Source organism: Hirsutella rhossiliensis (genome assembly GCF_020360975.1).
Source record: "Hirsutella rhossiliensis strain HR02 chromosome Unknown scaffold00005, whole genome shotgun sequence".
Lineage (NCBI taxonomy): Eukaryota > Fungi > Ascomycota > Sordariomycetes > Hypocreales > Ophiocordycipitaceae > Hirsutella > Hirsutella rhossiliensis.
In genome coordinates this window covers 5,239,379-5,256,604 of record NW_025408671.1, presented here as the reverse complement: position 1 = coordinate 5,256,604, position 17,226 = coordinate 5,239,379, and the positions used below count along the sequence as shown (strand labels likewise).

The window sequence follows — 17,226 nt, the reverse complement described above, 5'->3', positions numbered from 1 at the left end:
CCTAGGGCCCTCGCTAAAACCCAAAAACACCTCTTTATGGGTGAAAAATATTGGGAAAGAGTGCGCCACTTTAGGTAACGTGAAATAGTAATGACCTTAATGGGGTGACCTCCTTAATATGCCACTTCAAGCGGCTGACAGAACCCCTGGGAGCGCCTTTCAGGGTCCGGATGACCCACCTCAAACTCGCTTGAAGGGCGGCTCTGTCAGACAGTCAAGGTGCCGTGCAGCGGCAACGATAGTCCCGTCTAGGCCCTCGCTAAAACCCAAAATCACTTTCGTGGGTAAAAAACACAGGGAAATAGCGCGCCTACGGGTTCGTTGCTTGCAACGCGTGGACTGCGGAGGGATGACCAGATTGATCTCGCGGAGTGGCCATCAGAGCTCCGTCAGTGTGGCTGCCTTCTTGCAGAAGGGTCTTCGCCAATGGAGGGCCAGATTGATCTCGCGGAGTGGCCTCAGAGCTCCGTCAGTGTGGCTGCCTTCTTGCAGAAGGGTCTTCGCCAATGGAGGGCCAGATTGATCTCGCGGAGTGGCCTCAGAGCTCCGTCAGTGTGGCTGCCTTCTTGCAGAAGGGTCTTCGCCAAGGGAGGGCCAGATTGATCTCGCGGAGTGGCCTCAGAGCTCCGTCAGTGTGTAGAGGCTTGAGTGCCTAAGGAGGGCCGAAGATGCCTGTGACACTCCCACTCGATTAGAGGCTGAGCAGTGTGGTGCTTCTAATCGGACTTGACGCCTAGAGAGTCCCGGAAACGGAGGAAGGCATCTCGTGGCAGGGCCTTGGTGAGCCCATCAGCAGGCTGCTTGGTGCCTTCGATCTTGATAAGGCTGACGGTCCCTTCTGCAACCTTCTCTCGGATGAAGTGCCACTTAAGAGAGATATGCTTAGTGCGAGAGTGGTGCTGAGCGTTGTTGGCCAGATCTATAGCGCCCTTGTTGTCCTCGTGTATGGCTGTTGGCCCAGCCTGTGGGTGGCTTAGGTCCTTCATTAGGGAACGCAGCCAGATGGCCTCCTGGGCTGACTGGGTCAGAGCCACGTATTCGGCCTCTGTGGATGAGAGCGTGACACAGGGCTGCCTCTTGGAGGTCCAGCTGATGGCTGCTGAGCCGAGGCTGTAGAAGAAGCCTGACGTCGATCGTCGGGTGTGCAGGTCCGCCGCGAAGTCTGCGTCAGTGTAGCCTTGGATCGGCTGCAGTGGTCCCTCTAAGAATCAGTGAGCCTACCCTCTTGGCATAGGCGGCCTGGTCCTTGGGAGGGGCGTGCCAGTCCTCTGCGGGTGGTTGGAGCGGATCTGCGGCCATAGGGGTGTCCGTTGGGTTGCAGTCTGACATGTTGTAGGTCCTTAGGATCTTTTCAATGTAGGCTCGCTGGGACAGTTCGATCCGACGCCTGGCCCTATCTCTAGTGACTTTAATGCCTAGGTAATGGGAGCAGGGACCTAGGTCAGTCATCTGGAAGCGTTTGCTGAGGGCATCCTTGATCCGTTGGACCTCCCGAGGACAGGCTCCAGTGAGAAGTAGGTCGTCGACGTAGATTGCAATGATGCTCTTGCCACGGACGAAGACGCTGACGTCTGCCGCAATGGGCCTGTAGCCTAGTGTCTCAAGAAACTTGGTGATGGTGTGGAACCAGATGCGAGGCGCCTGCTTGAGCCCATAGATGGCCTTCTTGAGCCTGCAGACGCGGCCAGTGCCGTCTTCGAAGCCCTCTGGCTGCTCGAGGTAGACTTCTTCGTCGATGTCCCCGTAGAGGAAAGCGGTCTTGACATCCATTTGCTCGATCTCTAGGTCTTCAGCGGCGGCTATGGCGAAAATTGTTCTGTAGCTTTCTGGCCTGACCACTGAGGCGAAGGTTTCGCTATAGTCGATGCCTTCCTGTTGCTCGTAGCCCTTTGCAACGAATCTGGCCTTATGGCGGACGATTTGGCCGTCGGTCCCTCTTTTCAGCCTATAAACCCACTTCCTCGTAGGGCCTTCCTGCCTGGCGGGAGGTCAGTGAGCTCCCAGGTCTTGTTGACCTGCAGGGACTGGATTTCGTCCGCCATAGCGGCGTGCCAGTTCTTGGCGCTATCTGACTGCATGGCCTGTTTGAAGGCAAGGGCTCGTGGTCTTCCCATTGCTGTGAGATGGCCATAGCCATTGCGAAGGCGTGATCGAAATTATAGCCATAGCGCAGAGGGGAACTCTTTGTCTGGTGGACCTTCTGACCGACGGCCTGATCGGATCAGCAGCGGCATGGATAGTTGAGTAAACAGATGGTTCGGGGCTTGTCTCTTCCAGCAGGTCGAGCAGGGCACTGTCGTCCGACTCGTCTCTATGGGACACTATGTTGTCTTCAGAGCTGTCAGACAGGTCTCGCGTGGAATCTGAGGTTTGGCTATCTTCAGGCTCGGGCGAGAGCGCTGTGGAAGTTGCTGTGTGTAGAGAGACGCGGTGTCGGCTGTTGTATTGTTGCCGTTGCGAAGTGTCCGAGGCGGACATTCGGCTTGCTGGCCTTCCTCCCGGATCAGCTGGTCAAGGCTTTGGCCAGTCTTGGGCCTCTTGGGCTGTCTTTCAGAGACCGTAGGCTTGGCGACGTGTCCGACAAAGATGACGTTGGGAGACACGAAGACCCTGTTGCTGCTATCAAGCAGGATGTAGTTACAGTGCCCTTGGTACCCCAGCATTCTGCACGGGATACCCTTAGGCTGCAGCTTCCTGCGTTTGGCTGCTGGCAGTAGTGCCCAGCCTTTTGATCCGATGACTCGAAGATGGGTAACATCAGGTTTTTCGCCGTGCCAGGCTTCGTACGGTGTTGTAGGTAACTTGGCTGTAGGAGACAAGTTGCGGACGTAGGTGATGCTCTGGAGTAGGGCCACCATTTGCGCTCGAGGCCGGACCGAATTAGCGTAGGGTTGAGCTTCTCGCTTAGGACCCTATGGAAGACCTCAATGGCCCCGTTTTGCTGGTGCTGTTCCGTGGCGGCGTAGATGACTTCGATCGCCTTGTCGGTGCAGAAGGCATCTAGCAGCGTGGAGCGATTTTCACCTCCTAGGTCCATCCGCACGTAGAGGCATCGCCTGGTAGGCGTCTCATGCTTCTGAAGGAACGCCTGGAAGATCGGGAAGAGGCTGTCTTTGGTGGCCACGCTAAAGGTCCATCCGTACTGAGTGTAGTCGTCTAGGATGGCCACCCAGTATCTGCTGCCGTCGTATCCAGTGTCCGGAAACGGCCCACATATGTCAATATGCAGACTTTCTAGCGGCCAGGTTCCCTTTCGAATAGAGTGCCTGTGAGATCCTTCCTTGATCTTGCCAATAGCGCAGGCCTCGCACGGGTCTTGTGGCGATTGGGGTCGCAGACCAGTGGACATCCCTTGCAGCCTCTTGATGTTGCGCTCGCTGAGGTGGGCCAGTCTCTCGTGCCAGATGCGTAGGTTGGGATCTTGGACCTGCGAGGTGACGAGGGCAGCTGGGTCGCTGCTGACGACAGAAAGGTTGCTATGACGCCTGATTTCATCAGTAGCTTCGTTCCAGAAGGTCAGGTCAGGATCCCGAGTACGCAGGCTAGCCAGTGCGGCGTTGATGTCTCTGTTTGGCTCGTCAATCACGTAGACACCATTAGCCACAGTGGCCGTCAGCACAATCTGGCCGCCTTTAACGATGGCAGCGTGCTCGCCATTGCCAAGGATCCAGCACCCCTGCTTGCCGAGAGCTGTGACGGACACCAGGTTGACGCCTGCGTCAGGGGCACAGAGGGCGTCTTGGAAGGTCAGCATGTGGTCTTTCCCACAGACCTTCACTGGCAGGTCATAGCTGCCGGCGCCCATGGGCAGGAATTGGGCTCCCTTGGCCCCTGCGTAGGAAGACCAGTGTAGGGAGCAAGGCCGAATTTGCCTCGGCGGCAGAAGATGTGCTGTGAGGCGCCTGTGTCGAGGATGTGGATCTGTGAAAGCAGCGTGTGCTGAGCGGCCAGTGCTGCCGGATCCAGATCATCACGCACTCCCACTGGATTGGCAGCACCAGGAGGGCGAGGTGTATCGTGCATGGGAAGGTGAAACGGGGCATAGCGAGGTTGGCAAGAGCCTGTGACTGCGACTGTGGTTGGTCATTGGCTTGACCTTGCAAGTAGGCTAGGGCGGTCTGGATATCTGTGATGGAAGGTGTAGTGGAAGATGTAGTGGGCTCCTGCCTGCCGCGATGATCCTGTTTCTTTTTGAGTCTCTCTGCATGTCTCTTGTCGAAGTCGGCCTTGAGCTCTGGATGGACTCTAAAGCACTTATCCACGGTGTGTCCTTTCCTTTTGCAGTGGGTGCAGACGGGCACGTCTCTGTCTCTCCGAGTCATGGCAAGAGCTTGACCGGCGGTGGCGCCTCGTTGCTTCTGGCTCTGTTCTTCGTGTTCAGCAGCGGCGATGGCTTCTTCGAAGGAGACTGCTGGTCTTTTGACTGCTCCAGCAAGGTCCCTCTTTGGCAGCAGGTTGTGTTGCTGATAGAATGCTGTGAGAAACACCTCGTAGGCTGGACCTAGCCCTGTGAGGAACTTGCTGATGAACTGGGGTTCCCCGATTTGACAAGAGACGTCGAGCTCTAGCAGCTCTGAGCGGGCTTGTCGGAGTTTTTCGGCGAAGTCCATGACATCAGTACAGACATCGAGAGTCAGGTCCATGTACTTCTTATCCAGCTCCTGGAAGCAAGCGCTGCCACTGGGCTTGTAGCGCGCCTCGATGGCTTGGAGGATCTGCGCGGCCGTTTCTAGGTGCTTGACATCCTCACGGCTAGAAAGCTAAGTCGGTTGCAGAGGACTGCTTTAACCCTGGTCTGTCTGTCTAGCCAGATTTCAAGCCTATCTTCGAAGACGTTTTCTGACTCTTCGTCTCGCTGGGCTGGCTGGACGGCTTTCCTACCGCCCGGAAGAAGGTCTCCGTACCCTGCCACGGTTAGCAGGTCCCTGATATCCCTGTTCCAGGTGATCCATCCGGTTTGTGAAGACAGCTTGAGGATCCCAGTGACGCTGGACATCGAGAGGCTGCTGCCTGAGGAGTTGGACGTGCTCATCGTTGCTGCTGAGGATGCTTTGCAGCACGTGCTTCTTGACCGTACGCTTGCTAGCTATAAGGAAGACGAAGTGTGTTGGGCTGGCAAAGGGCTCTGTGTCTTGTGGAGGAGGCGAGCGGGCTGCTGAGGACGATGCCTTTGCACTTGACACATCGCGGATCCTTGGATGGGACCATTTTCCCCCTTGGTTTCAGCCACTACCCCTTTTCTTATGCACACCTTCAAATTTCAGCCCCTGCGAGATCAGTAGTGTTAGGAATTGTAGGAGGATTGGGTCAATGTGGCTCCTGGGTGTATTCGGCACAGTCGTAAAAGGGGGAGATTGTGTCGATTTCAGCTTCGTGATAGCAGATTCGATTTGTCTGTATGTGCAAGAGAGAGGTGACTGTCATGGTGCGCAGTGGAAGAGGCTCGCGAGAGCCTATAGGATCTTTGCGGTTATCGTGCTGCTGTGCTTGCTGTGTAGTTAGCTGTGTGATTAAGCTGTTTGGTCAAACTCATCTCTTTGCAGTTGGCCTCCCGGGCTCATAACCTGTTGAAGGCTGTGTAGCGGATGAAGTGTTCATTGAAGGTTGAAGAAATCTGTGAGTAAATACAGAGAAATGCCACCTTAATATATCACTTCCAAGCTAGTGTCAGAGGCTCCTCAGAGAGCCTTTCAGGGGTTCAGGGTTTCTGATGACCCACTTCAACAGAGGCAGAATATACCGAGTTCGTTGATACTCACCAGCAAGTCAAGTGCCTCCTGCCCTTATCGGAAGAGATTGTCGCGCTCTATCAACTACGGAAGGTTCTGAAGCCGTTTAAAGACCACACTCTGAAAGTCTCCGAAGCTATGCCGCAGATCTCACAAAGTCTCGATATCTATTGGGATTTGGAAGCTCTCCTTGATGATGTAGTCGAAGGGGTTGGCGACTTTTCAGACCTTGATATGTCCATTCGAAACGCCTTCTCGAAGGGCAAAGCAAAACACGTTACATATATGAAGAAGCTTGACGATCAAATGATGCTATTCGCAGCTCACATCCTGGATCCGCGTTATAAAACTCACCAACTAGAAATGATGATACCGGATCAATACTCTGAGATTATGGCTAAAGTCAAGAAGTATTTCAGAACGGAGTGGCCGGAGCTAGCAACATTGGATGCCACAAACTCATCTATGAGCCAATCCAGACCAGCTGAGCGTCCTCAAGGAGTCTCCATTGCGCAGTGGAGAGCCATCCAAATGAAGAAGGCGAAGGAGGCGGAGGCGGGCGCGGCGATCCCTATTTCGGAGCTTGAACGGTGGTTTGCAACTTCCCGAATAGAGTTCGACGAGTCTATTGCAAAGTCTCCAGACTTCTTACGGAAGTGGTGGAAAGAACACAAGGAGGAGTGGCCACTTTTGGCTGCGGCGGCGCGTGATCTCCTCTCTGTCCCTGGCTCTGAAGTTGACGTGGAACGCCTCTTCAGCGGTTGTAGAGACGAATTCGGTATCCGCCGTCACGCTTTGAAGGCAGATACAGCGCGAGTACTAACACTTCTACGGAGTGCTTATACTCAGGAAGATAAGATCGATCAGGCGTTGATCAAGGCGGCCATGGAGTATGACATCTTGCCCTTCGCTAATAGTATTATTTGGAGACCAGACCACATTCCGGGAATGCTGGTAAATGGTATGAATATACCCTCATTGTTTGTGTATGTGAAAGGCCTCTAGTGAGTTGATACAACTAACTAGTCCCTATGCTGTTTACTATCAAGATAGAGAAGAAAGAAAGAAAGAAAGAGAATCTACTACATGAGAGCACAATAGCATTTTATAGCTTCGAGCCAATGGAAGGTTCTAGAAGCTAGGCGGCGCAGCCGCCGTTAAAGCAACTTGCCCGTTACATTACCTCCCTCCCTTCCAACGTTTCCTCTTCCGGGGGATCGTGGCAATCTGTGGCAAGATGACTTGAGAAGGTGACACTCCTTTTATGCTTCTTCCATTGCTTCCATGCATCGGTGTGTCGAATAGTAGTAAGGGGTTCCCACGTAGGCTGCGAGTAATCATGCCATTTACGAGCACCTTCTTATGCGTACCTTCCATTCTTTCGTCCAGAATTCTTTCAACAAGGTACATCTTTTCGCCGTCCACCAGCACCGGTGGGCACTCTCTTGATCGAGTTTCTGCGAAGGCAATGGGTCTCCGGGGACTGGCCGGAGTAGGTCGACGTGAAAGACTGGATGGATGCGCCCAGGCACATCCAACCTGTAGGCATGTGGGCTAACTTCCGCGAGCACTTGATATTTGGCATGTAGCCAATCGAGCTTCTTGCAGGGTCGCGATGTTTTGACATTTCTCAAGTTGAGGTATACCCAATCCCCAGGCTCGTATCTCGGTGCGGCTGTCCTGTGCTTGTTGGCTTGCGCTTGCTGTATTTCCTGGGCCATAGCTATCGCTGCTTGCGCAAACTCCGTGGCGTCCTGTAGTCTCTGAATAAAATCCTCCGCTGTCGCTTCCCCCTGCGTCGTGTCTTCCGTTCTTCGATGCTCAACTAACTGGATTGGCTCGTTGTGGTAGCCGTGCATGAAGAAGAACGGACTCAGTCCGGTGGAGGTTGCTTCCTCTCGTTAATAGTCGCCATCGCGATTGGAAGCAAGTCTAACCAGTTCTCCTGCAGATAATTCGTCCATATCCGAAGAATCCTCTCTACCTCTTGGTTCATTCGTTCTGTTGCACCGTCGGTTTGTGGATGGTACGCCGTCGACAACCGCTGCTCGATCCCTAGCATCTGACAGAAACTTTTCCACATACCACTGACAAACTGGGGACCCCGATCACTGGTTATAGCCGTTGGGATGCCATGGACAGGGTAGTGTCGTTCGAAGAGTCTTCTTGCAACCGCTTCTGTGGAAATATCGTTCAATCCTTCGAGTTCGACGCCTTTGGTGAGTCGGTCCGTGACCACCATGCAGTTCGTCGCGCCATCTTTCCCCGACGGTGGGAGGTCAGTAATAAAGTCAATGGTAATTTCGCTCCATATGCGTTGCGGAATAGGGAGCGGCTTTAGGAGTCCTTTCTTTGTATCCCTCCAGATGGTGTTTCGTCCGCAAACCTCGCAGTTGCGCACAAACCGACGTACATCGCTAGCGGCACCCGGCCAGAAGAAGCGTCTCGACAGAGTCGAGTACGTGAGGTCCCTTCCAGGATGTCCGGTGATATGAGAGTCGTGAGTTTCCTGGATGATCTTTGTACGTAGCGGCTCCGAACCGGGTATCCAGACGCGTTCTCTAAAGCACAGCAGGCCTCTATTGTCTAATGAGCATTCTGAAATGCTGACAACCTTCTCCTTCTGTAAGTCTGTTGGCAAACTCTTCGCTCCATCTGCTACCAGCTTCGTGAGTTCTTGATAAAGCTTGTCTTCTTGCCGTGCGGCGTGCCACAGCTGCTGTAACTCCTCATCTTCAAATATCCTGATCTCTTTCCGAAGTTGATTTCCTGGGCACCCTCGGTGTTGGTAGACAATGTCGATATTGGGACCCTTCTAAGGTGATCATTTTGGAATAGCCTCATAATGCGTCCCTTTAGTCGTTCATCGGAGTAGTTGGCCGGCATATCCTGGTCCCGTCGAGAGAGTGCGTCAGGCAATCCGCCCTTGCGGCCCGGCCTCCATTCGAGCTCGAATTGGAACCTGGACAGGAACTCCGACCACCGCACTTGTCTCTCTGTCAACCTCCTTTCCGAGTAGAAGTACCTCAGGTTCTTGTGGTCCGTTAGGATCTTGAAGTGCTCTACTGCCCGTAGCTCTGGTCCCACTGCTCCAAACATCTGAGAATGGCGAGTAGCTCCTTGTCATGGATAGCGTAGTTCGCTTCGGCTGCCGAATGTTTCTTCGAGAAGTATGCGACAGGTCGTACCAGTCCATCCTTATCATCTCTCTGCAAGAGCACGCCTCCCGACGCGAATCCTGAAGCGTCTGCTTCCACGATAGTCTCCTTTCTGGATGGAAGTGTGCAAGGATCGGGGCCGTGATCAACAGGTCCTTGAGCTTCTCGAAGGCTTCTTCGCACAATTCATCCCAACGGAATGGCACGTCCTTCTTCGTTAGCCGCGTTAGCGCTCCGCTATCACCGAGAACTCTGGCATAAACATCCTGTAGAAGTTCGCGAATCCAATAAAACTCCTCACGGACTTAACATTCGTCAGGGTTGCCCATTCCTTCACAGCCTCAACCTTCTCAGGGTCGACTCGGATCCCACACTCCGCCTCGATGATAAACCCAAGGTATTTCACAGCCTTGACTTCGAATTCACTCTTGTTGATATCCAGTTGCAGCCCGGCGTCCATCAGTCGTTGGAGGACCTTGCCGACCTTGTCGCGGTGGTCTTGCAGGCTTCCAGAGGAGAAGATCAGGACATCGTCGATATATGCTGACACAAAATCGTCTAGGTAATCCTGGAGCGCGCTGTTAATGTACCGCTGAAAGGCTGCTGGTGCGCCTGTCAGGCCGAATGGAACTACCAGCCATTCGAAGGATCCATAGCGCGTTCTGAAAGTTGTCTTTCCTCGTCGCCGGGGCGACCTTGATCTTATGGAACGCTGCTATAACATCTACCTTGGTGAACCACCTTGCCTTGGCTATCGTTCGCAAGGTCTCGCTCAGTAAGGGCAAGGGATAGCGGTCCCTCTTCGTTATATGGTTCAAACCTCTGTAATCCACGCAGAAGCGGATGCCTCCGCCGGGCTTCTTCACCATAAGGACTGGTGCCGCGGCTGGCGAGCTGCTGACTCTAATAAATCCCTTGTCGAGTAGTTCTGTGAGAGTCTTCCGTAGTACCAATAGCTCCTCGCGGGACATGCTGTAAAGCGGTCCCCAGGGTAGGGCTTCTCTCGGCCATGCTCGTCTTTCAGCACTTCGATCTTCAGGTCCACACCTGGCCGATGAGGGGGCAGCTGGTCGGCCAGTTGCTGAGAGAAAGCTCGAGACCACTTGTGGTACTGTGGTGGCAGCTTCTCCATTACGTCAGTCTTCGGTTTCGGTCTTAGGGCCTTGTCAATATCCGCCATCGTGACCGAGTGAACTCCAATGCCGCCTTTGCGTTTGTCACGGCGTGCTTCTGTTGAACTCCATTGGACCCGATCTCGAGATATCCTTCCTTCGCATGGATGTGAACATCCTGGTCTTCCATCCATCGTTTACCCAGGATCATATCCCAGTTCAGATCGTCGATGACGTACATGAAAACACGATGCTGCTGATGTCCATCGAGGTCGATCGACACATACGTGATCTTGTCGATTTTGACCTCCTTGCCGTCTCCGGCTGCGTTCTCCAAGATACGCGGCTGAACGCGTATATGTGGCAACTGGAGAGAGTGAAATGTGCGCTTGCTAACCGCGCCGTAGCAGAGGCAGCCATAGTCGACAAGAGATGGCACGAAGTCTGTGCCGTTCACCCTGACGTCTGCTATGAACGGTTCTCCGTCCATTTTGCTTTTCCGCTCACATCCCATTCTCTCACAGCCGCCGCGTGTCCCTAGTCTGAATCTTCATCGTTATGAGAAGAAGTATCGTCTTCGGCGACCTCGGCTTTAGTGACCGCTGGTCGTGACGGGGTCACGGCATTGACCTGAGTGCGTCGGGTCGTGTTTGCGGGTCGGATAGGCGCAGCCAATGGACAGCGCTCGATTCTGCAGTTGTCTCTTCCACAACGGAGGCAACGCCCTTCACGGTAACGGGCGTCCATCTCGGCCTGGTCGACCCACTTGGCACGCTTGCCCAACAGCGCTTGGTCTTCTGGTCGCTTGGATTGGTAACCATATGTGTTCTTATCACTGCGGGTGCGCGCAGCGTTCACTTTCGCGGATGCTTGTAGAGTTGGTTCCCATTCCATCATATCCTCTCGTCTAACTTCGGTTTTCTGGCCAGGCTGTTTCTGGGCAGCCTGGCCTCCATGATTCTGGTGGTTGTCATAGTTGTCCGAACTCTTTGTGTTGCCTCGAGGCCTTTTCCACTGACCCAACAATTCCATCTGGCTGCTCAGCGAATCGCACCTCCTCGCCAGCCCAACATAGCTGCTGATGGCAGAGAGTCAGAGCCTATGAGGGCTGCTTTCATTTTATCGTTTAGTGCCTCCTGGAGGTAGGAAATCTTGCTGTCATCTGGCCAATACTCGGCGTTGGCATTGGCGATCTCCTCTCAAAGCGGGGTAAAAGGACGTGAACGGTTCATTCTCTCCTTGCTTAATCGAATGCAGGTTGCGTGTAGCTCTCTGCTTGCGATCCCTCTCCCGTACAGCAATTCGAGGCGGTTGAGTAGTTCAGCAACATTGAACGTTTTCTTCTCGGTTTGCATCTCCACAAATGTGGTCACGTTGTCTTTAGCCTTGCCTTCTAGGCTCATGAAGATGTACATAAAGTGGCCTTCTGCATCTCCAAGGGCTTCTTTGTCGACTCGTAGCTTTCCTTCGGTTTCTAGTTTCCAGCTTCGCCACTGGGCCTTGTCGCCGCCGAATTTCGGTATGTCTCGTAATTTGGGGCGCTTGGTTGGTGAGGGTTGTGAGTGGCGACCACACGGGTGTCCTCAATGGGGACAGCCGGGGTGACAGATGGCGTTGGCTCTAGGAGTTCAGACGAACGGGCTTGCTGGTGTTGTTGGAGTTCCAGGGCAATAAAACGTTCTTCAAACTGGGTGTTTCTTCGGGAACTCTCTTCTCTCAGACTTCGTATCTCGGCAACCAGGGCGCTGAGGACGTCCGGCTGCATGTTGTTGTTATCTTCGGCCATCGCGACTTCGCTGAACGCTAATAGTTCGACGGGACTCAGTTTGGTGTCTTCAGTGTCTTCGGTGTCTTCGGTGTCTTCAGTGTCTTCGGTGTCTTCAGTGTCTTCAATGTCTTCAGTGATCTTGATAGTATGTGAAAGGCCTCTAGTGAGTTGATACAACTAACTAGTCCCTATGCTGTTTACTATCAAGATAGAGAAGAAAGAAAGAAAGAAAGAGAATCTACTACATGAGAGCACAATAGCATTTTATAGTTTCGAGCCAATGGAAGGTTCTAGAAGCTAGGCGGCGCAGCCGCCGTTAAAGCGGCTTGCCCGTTACAGTGTATAATGCTAATCTGCGTTCAGGCGAGAATCCTCCTCCTAAACCCCCTGCTCCGGCGGAAGTTCCCACCGAGGGTCCTACCGAGGCTCCCACCGAACCTCCCACCCCCAAACCTCTTGCTTCCCAAGCCAATAAGTCTGCGATATCAACCCTTGTCTAGGTACAATGGAGGCTTCGGAGGATTGAGGCTCTACGAGTGTGTAACCGTGCACAATGGCGATTCGAACGCGTTGTACCGACGCATTTTGAGGATTCGGCAGAGCTTTTGAAAGTGCTTATTTTCAGCGATTTGCCTAGGACATGCGGATCAGTATTTATGTAAGTTAATTTTTGTGGTATTCGGGATTATCAAGACACTTCTCAGAGGGCTATAAAACTATATACTACTTATTGGAGTTTTGAGGTATTTTGCAATCGCTTAGGTACACACCAAATTCACTTCGTTTAGGGATCCTTCAAACCATTCATGAATGGCCTGAATTGGCCCAAACCCAACTTGAATCGCGAAAATTGGAGCTTGAAGATTTTGAATCGAGATCCCAAAAATTCCATTCATTTGATTCATCCTTCATTCAAAATCTTCAAAAAATTCACCTTCGTATATCACCCCTAAACAGGTAGTGCTCAATGGCCGCCCTGACCCGGGGATCCTCTATCGCGTTTGACATGGTGCAGGCGGTCGCCGTCGCGACGGTGGCAATGGAGGAGGTGGAGGAGGGAGGTGGGGAGGTGGAGCGCAACGCGCGTGAGCGAGACCGAAATCGAAGGTCTCGCGCCGCGCCCCGCGGGCGTGGACCTTCGATTTTGCCGTCCGATGGCGGTAATCCGACTAAGAAAACGCCAGCCCCGCAGGGCCGGGCCTTCGAAAACGACATGGTTTTGCATGGGGCGGGGCGGTAATCCGATTACCGGATGACCGGTCGGCCGGCCCCGGGACCTGTGACACCAGAGGATCACGGCAGACACGGCTCGATTTAACTATGGCTGATTGGCTATACATAGATTACCGCAACAATACGAGGCAATATAACTTTTCCTACTCCGTACAGTTGCGAAGGGTCGCTTGCTGGACGGGGCTGCCATGTTGACTCTTACCTTTCCAAATTATTACCCTGCGAGAGATACAGCCATCTCCGGCCGTCGTCAGCGTCAGCGATTTCTCGCTCGGATCAGCGTCTTCTCTCACAGGGAATGAAAGTAGAGGGTAAGAGTCAAAAATATACATTGTCGTCTATCTAAAAAATGAATGTGAGAAGTTCTGTCTTCTTAGTCCTGAGGGAATGTGACTGCCTTGCGGTGGCGAATTTGCCACTTGCCACCCACGGTGCTTTTGTAATGTTATCTAGAAAGTTCGATGACATGGCTTATCAACCGCGCATTTCATTATACGTATCCTGAATGCGACACCTTCCGCTTAAGCGCCTTCTCTATATCTGACAAGCTTCATTGTATTGAGATCATGTTGCACTTCTTGCGTCTCTTTGCACGTTGACACTCAGTCGGAGAATGGCTAGTCAGGCATGCACAGATCACCATTTGTCGTCTCGCGGACTGCAATGAGAAAAGGGGAAGTAAGGATGGTATCAAGTCCTCCAAAGCGAACCCACTGAATGACTACCGTACGGTCCGTACCCCTTATGACAGTGGTACTTCTGCCGGTGTCGATCTTGCATCTGCATGTGGACCCAAGAACTTCGAGGGCGGCATCTCGAGGGCGGCATCATTTTCCCTCGCTGTTCAAACACTCATCTTTCGATATTGTTTGAACCTCGTCAACCGGTGTTGTGGTTGGTAAGGGATTCATTTTGCCGATGCGAATTAAGAGGCGGTACATGTCTAGATCGCCAAGCTGCGCCGCTACCTGCAATGGTTCTTGCTGGTCGAACACGAAACGATCATTCTCGTCGACACTACCTTCTGAAAGCAATATCCTTGCCGATTCGCATCGATCCCGTGAGTTTGAAGAGCTCTCAATGATCCGTAACAAGGCCGTTTGGTTCCGCATGTTTGTCTGGTGCACACCGTCCTTGAAACGAGGTACCAAATGTTGAAACATCGCGGGATTGCAACGTCTGGATGCGAGGTGCAGCACATTCTCGCCTTGTGAGTCGCGATATCGAAGGTGGGCCTCGATGCCTTGTTGTCCCAACAAATACTCCACAACATCGACGTGGTTCCCTAAGACGGCGTCTCCAATCAGTCGATGTTCAGGCCCGTCTAGCAGCTCGGCCCTTAGCTCTACCATGTGCTGAGCTTTGTCCATCAACCGTTGAATGATCGGCATGCAACCCGTGCTGGCAGCGATACGCAAAAGCTCATTGCCCCATCGCTCCGCAACCATCATGTATAACACATCATCGACGAGGTCAAAGACATCGTCCCAGCCTTGGCGATGTCTATCAGAAAGACTACTAGACCATTGTTTCACGGCGAGTCGAAAAAAGCCGAGGTTTCGAACTTGATGGCCAATCTTGCTTCGCAGGAGCGGCTTGAGTCTCGTCAAGTCACCCCACTGGAGAACTTGATCCGCAGCCCCCATCGCCGTGTTGGGGAGGAATTTTTCTTCATCAAAATCTGAGCTCTCAAGCATACCGTGTAGCATCGATTCCGAGCCGTAGAGTGAAGTGATGCTGAGGGGATCGTAGAGGCTGCTATCAAACACGAATCTGGGCTTGATCGTGCAGTTTGGACGACAGTTCTGAGTGGTCCAATTCTGCAGCCGCGTTGAGCCCGCTTGACATAGGTTTTCTATATCTCCCCGGCCCGGAAGGAGAGGTTCAGCTGATATAGCGCCAAAATGTTCAATCCAATGGCATGAGGCGTAGACAAAGAAATCACCGAAGCCGCGATTGATTGGATCGTAGCGAACCATGTTTTCTTCCCATACTTCCCAGGTACAGTGGGGGTCATAATCTCTCGGTTCGTCGTCGTCGAATAAGCTGCAATCCTGAGGCAGTTCTTCAATTGCCACATGCTCGTCGGAAAACAACTCGATGCGATCAATATCATCCAAGAGAAGATATCTAATGCACACATCCAAGATGCCCGCTTCCAGGCTCATGGTACGTTGCTTGAGAGTCACATCCTTTGTTGCTGCTTGCTTTGAAACTGTCGAGCTATCCTGATAAATTCGAATTGGTGCCCATTCTCTGATGATGAAGTCCTTCACTGACTGGTGCACAAGCCTAACTTGACGCCTACTCATGTCGTCGAAATTGACGTGAGAAACAAATGGCTGGATCAGACTCATGATTCTTTGATGATCTACCAGCTTGGCAAGAGCATCCACGTTGAGGTTCCTCTCTGGATTCACATCCAGAGCGACGGCCCAGGCAAGTTCTGATATGCTTAAGGGCCTTCGGGAGATGGCAAGAATCTCTAGAGCTGCAGTGGCAAGTTTCAAGTTCTCGGGGTCGTTTGAGGTGTATCGTGAAAAAATGTTGACGTAGAGCTCCGAGAGCTTGTCAGGTTGCGGTAAATCCTCTAGCAGAGCTTGGATCGAACTAGGTGCCTTGTATCGGCGGACTCCGATGAGATTGACCGTCATTCTCGTCCATATGGCGCTCCCTTGTGCCAAATGCGATAGCGTCTTCGTAACAGTCCTCTTGACGTCCTCCGATAAATAGAATAATTGCATTTGGACAGTCTTTTCCACGATAAGTCTGTCCCGCTCGGCGTCCGGATGCAGAACAATTTTGGCTATCCCATTCAATTGCTCCAGGATCTCCTCTTCAGGACGCGAGGACAGTAAAACTTTAACCCTCGGCGTATCTTGCGATAGATTTGTCAACGACTTAAGAAGACTGTTTCTGCATACTCCATCGCACTCATCCAGACCATCGATGACGATGAAAAGTTGGCGATCAAGTGTTTTGAGAGTTTGTTTGAACCAGCCTTCTAGCGTTTTGAAACTCGTCGCCGGCTCGATCCCGGAAGCAGTGGCCTGCTTGTACCACTCGAAAAATGGCCTCTTCAAACCAGGGAACTGTTGAAGGAGTGAGAGAGTCAAAGCAGAAAGTATGTTAATAGCTTGGCCAGTTTGGTCGTTTTGACAATAGTGGTAGCATATCTTGGGCTGGGGCAATTGATGCTCGTTTCGTCGGCGTAATTCGTCTATAAGAAAAGACATGGCAACGGTTTTGCCGCACCCCATGTTGCCGAGAATTACTAGCTGCTTATACTGGCTGCCCTGATACCAATTCTCGAATCTGGTGTCTGTCAGCAGAAAGTAGCAGGCCTCATCGGCTCGAATATCCTGCAACGAAGCGTGGTATTGGCTCTGCCGGTTCGTCTTCTCACTACCTAACCACCTTGCAACTAAGGATTTCTTAGCATGCATCTGACTTGGTTCAGCGTGTGATAGCATACTTTCATGGTCGTAGAGCATAGCTTTGATATCCTCAACGATCTCCCAAGTGGCGTTCTGCACAAGTCTCCGAAGATTGTCTGCATGTCTCAGGAAGTCTTGAATGATGTTTGGTAGACGGTCGTTCTCCACAATCAGCTTCATGACCAGCTTCACCCCCTTTCTGGATAGTATCTCAAATGCGGCGTTGTAGAATTCAAGGAGTTTCTGGTACACCAACACGAGGGCCTGCAAAGTGTCAGAAATGCTTTCTATAGATACACGGGACATTACCTTATGTATATCCACTTTGTTTGATCTCTGACCAAGTGTATCGCAATCATCAATGTAAGAGAGTTGATCTAGCATTTCCCCGATTTTCTTCGCGAATTCGATGTCAGCGGTTGAAATGCTAATGGCAATCTATGTGGTAGGTGAAGTCAGTGCCTCGAATGTAACGACTCTCGCAGAAACGAGAGGCACAATTTTTTTTTCGTAAAGTGAGTGTACTCACCGCTGTTACGCTTTTTACTACACCAAAAGCCATTCCAACAGGAGGTTGAATGCTCGCCAACGGAATTGCTATGTCTAATGCCAGCCTGAAACACTCCAGAGGAACCTGGATAGAATGCAGATATCTCACACCCCTCAAGAAGGCAGAATCCTGCATTGTGTCTTCGTCAAGTTTTTCGAGTTGTTTAAATAGCTCCAAGGCATTGTCGCCCTTGAGAATCGCAGCGTTAATATCTTTTCCCAGGTTGTCCACTGCTTCGC

The 17,226-nt window shown here is 52.3% G+C and overlaps 5 protein-coding genes across 5 annotated transcripts; 1 reads left to right on the top strand and 4 right to left on the bottom strand.

Moving 5' to 3' along the window:
• Positions 1-716: 716 nt before the first annotated feature.
• Positions 717-2,114, bottom strand: HRG_06119 (reverse transcriptase (RNA-dependent DNA polymerase) domain-containing protein; the record flags this gene model as incomplete). The annotated part of the gene is made up of 3 exons (XM_044864590.1): positions 717-1,010; positions 1,222-1,799; positions 1,979-2,114. 3 exons carry the CDS (start codon positions 2,112-2,114, stop codon positions 717-719), a joined length of 1,008 nt encoding a protein of 335 aa, XP_044721122.1.
• Positions 2,115-2,321: 207 nt separating this feature from the next.
• On the bottom strand, positions 2,322-5,032 carry HRG_06118 (GAG-pre-integrase domain-containing protein; the record flags this gene model as incomplete). Its single annotated transcript, XM_044864589.1, has 4 exons — positions 2,322-2,664; positions 2,877-3,902; positions 3,979-4,715; positions 4,790-5,032. The coding sequence occupies 4 exons, from the start codon at positions 5,030-5,032 to the stop codon at positions 2,322-2,324; spliced, it is 2,349 nt and encodes a 782-aa protein (XP_044721121.1).
• Positions 5,033-5,867: 835 nt separating this feature from the next.
• HRG_06117 (uncharacterized protein) lies at positions 5,868-6,734 on the top strand (the record flags this gene model as incomplete). The annotated part of the gene is made up of 1 exon (XM_044864588.1): positions 5,868-6,734. One exon carries the CDS (start codon positions 5,868-5,870, stop codon positions 6,732-6,734), a length of 867 nt encoding a protein of 288 aa, XP_044721120.1.
• A 2,057-nt stretch (positions 6,735-8,791) lies between these two features.
• HRG_06116 (reverse transcriptase (RNA-dependent DNA polymerase) domain-containing protein) lies at positions 8,792-10,489 on the bottom strand (the record flags this gene model as incomplete). Its single annotated transcript, XM_044864587.1, has 7 exons — positions 8,792-8,877; positions 8,961-9,153; positions 9,234-9,560; positions 9,616-9,687; positions 9,754-9,884; positions 9,935-10,156; positions 10,201-10,489. The coding sequence occupies 7 exons, from the start codon at positions 10,487-10,489 to the stop codon at positions 8,792-8,794; spliced, it is 1,320 nt and encodes a 439-aa protein (XP_044721119.1).
• A 5,623-nt stretch (positions 10,490-16,112) lies between these two features.
• On the bottom strand, positions 16,113-16,999 carry HRG_06115 (NACHT domain protein; the record flags this gene model as incomplete). The annotated part of the gene is made up of 5 exons (XM_044864586.1): positions 16,113-16,220; positions 16,276-16,424; positions 16,476-16,701; positions 16,747-16,875; positions 16,967-16,999. The coding sequence occupies 5 exons, from the start codon at positions 16,997-16,999 to the stop codon at positions 16,113-16,115; spliced, it is 645 nt and encodes a 214-aa protein (XP_044721118.1).
• Positions 17,000-17,226: the final 227 nt, after the last annotated feature.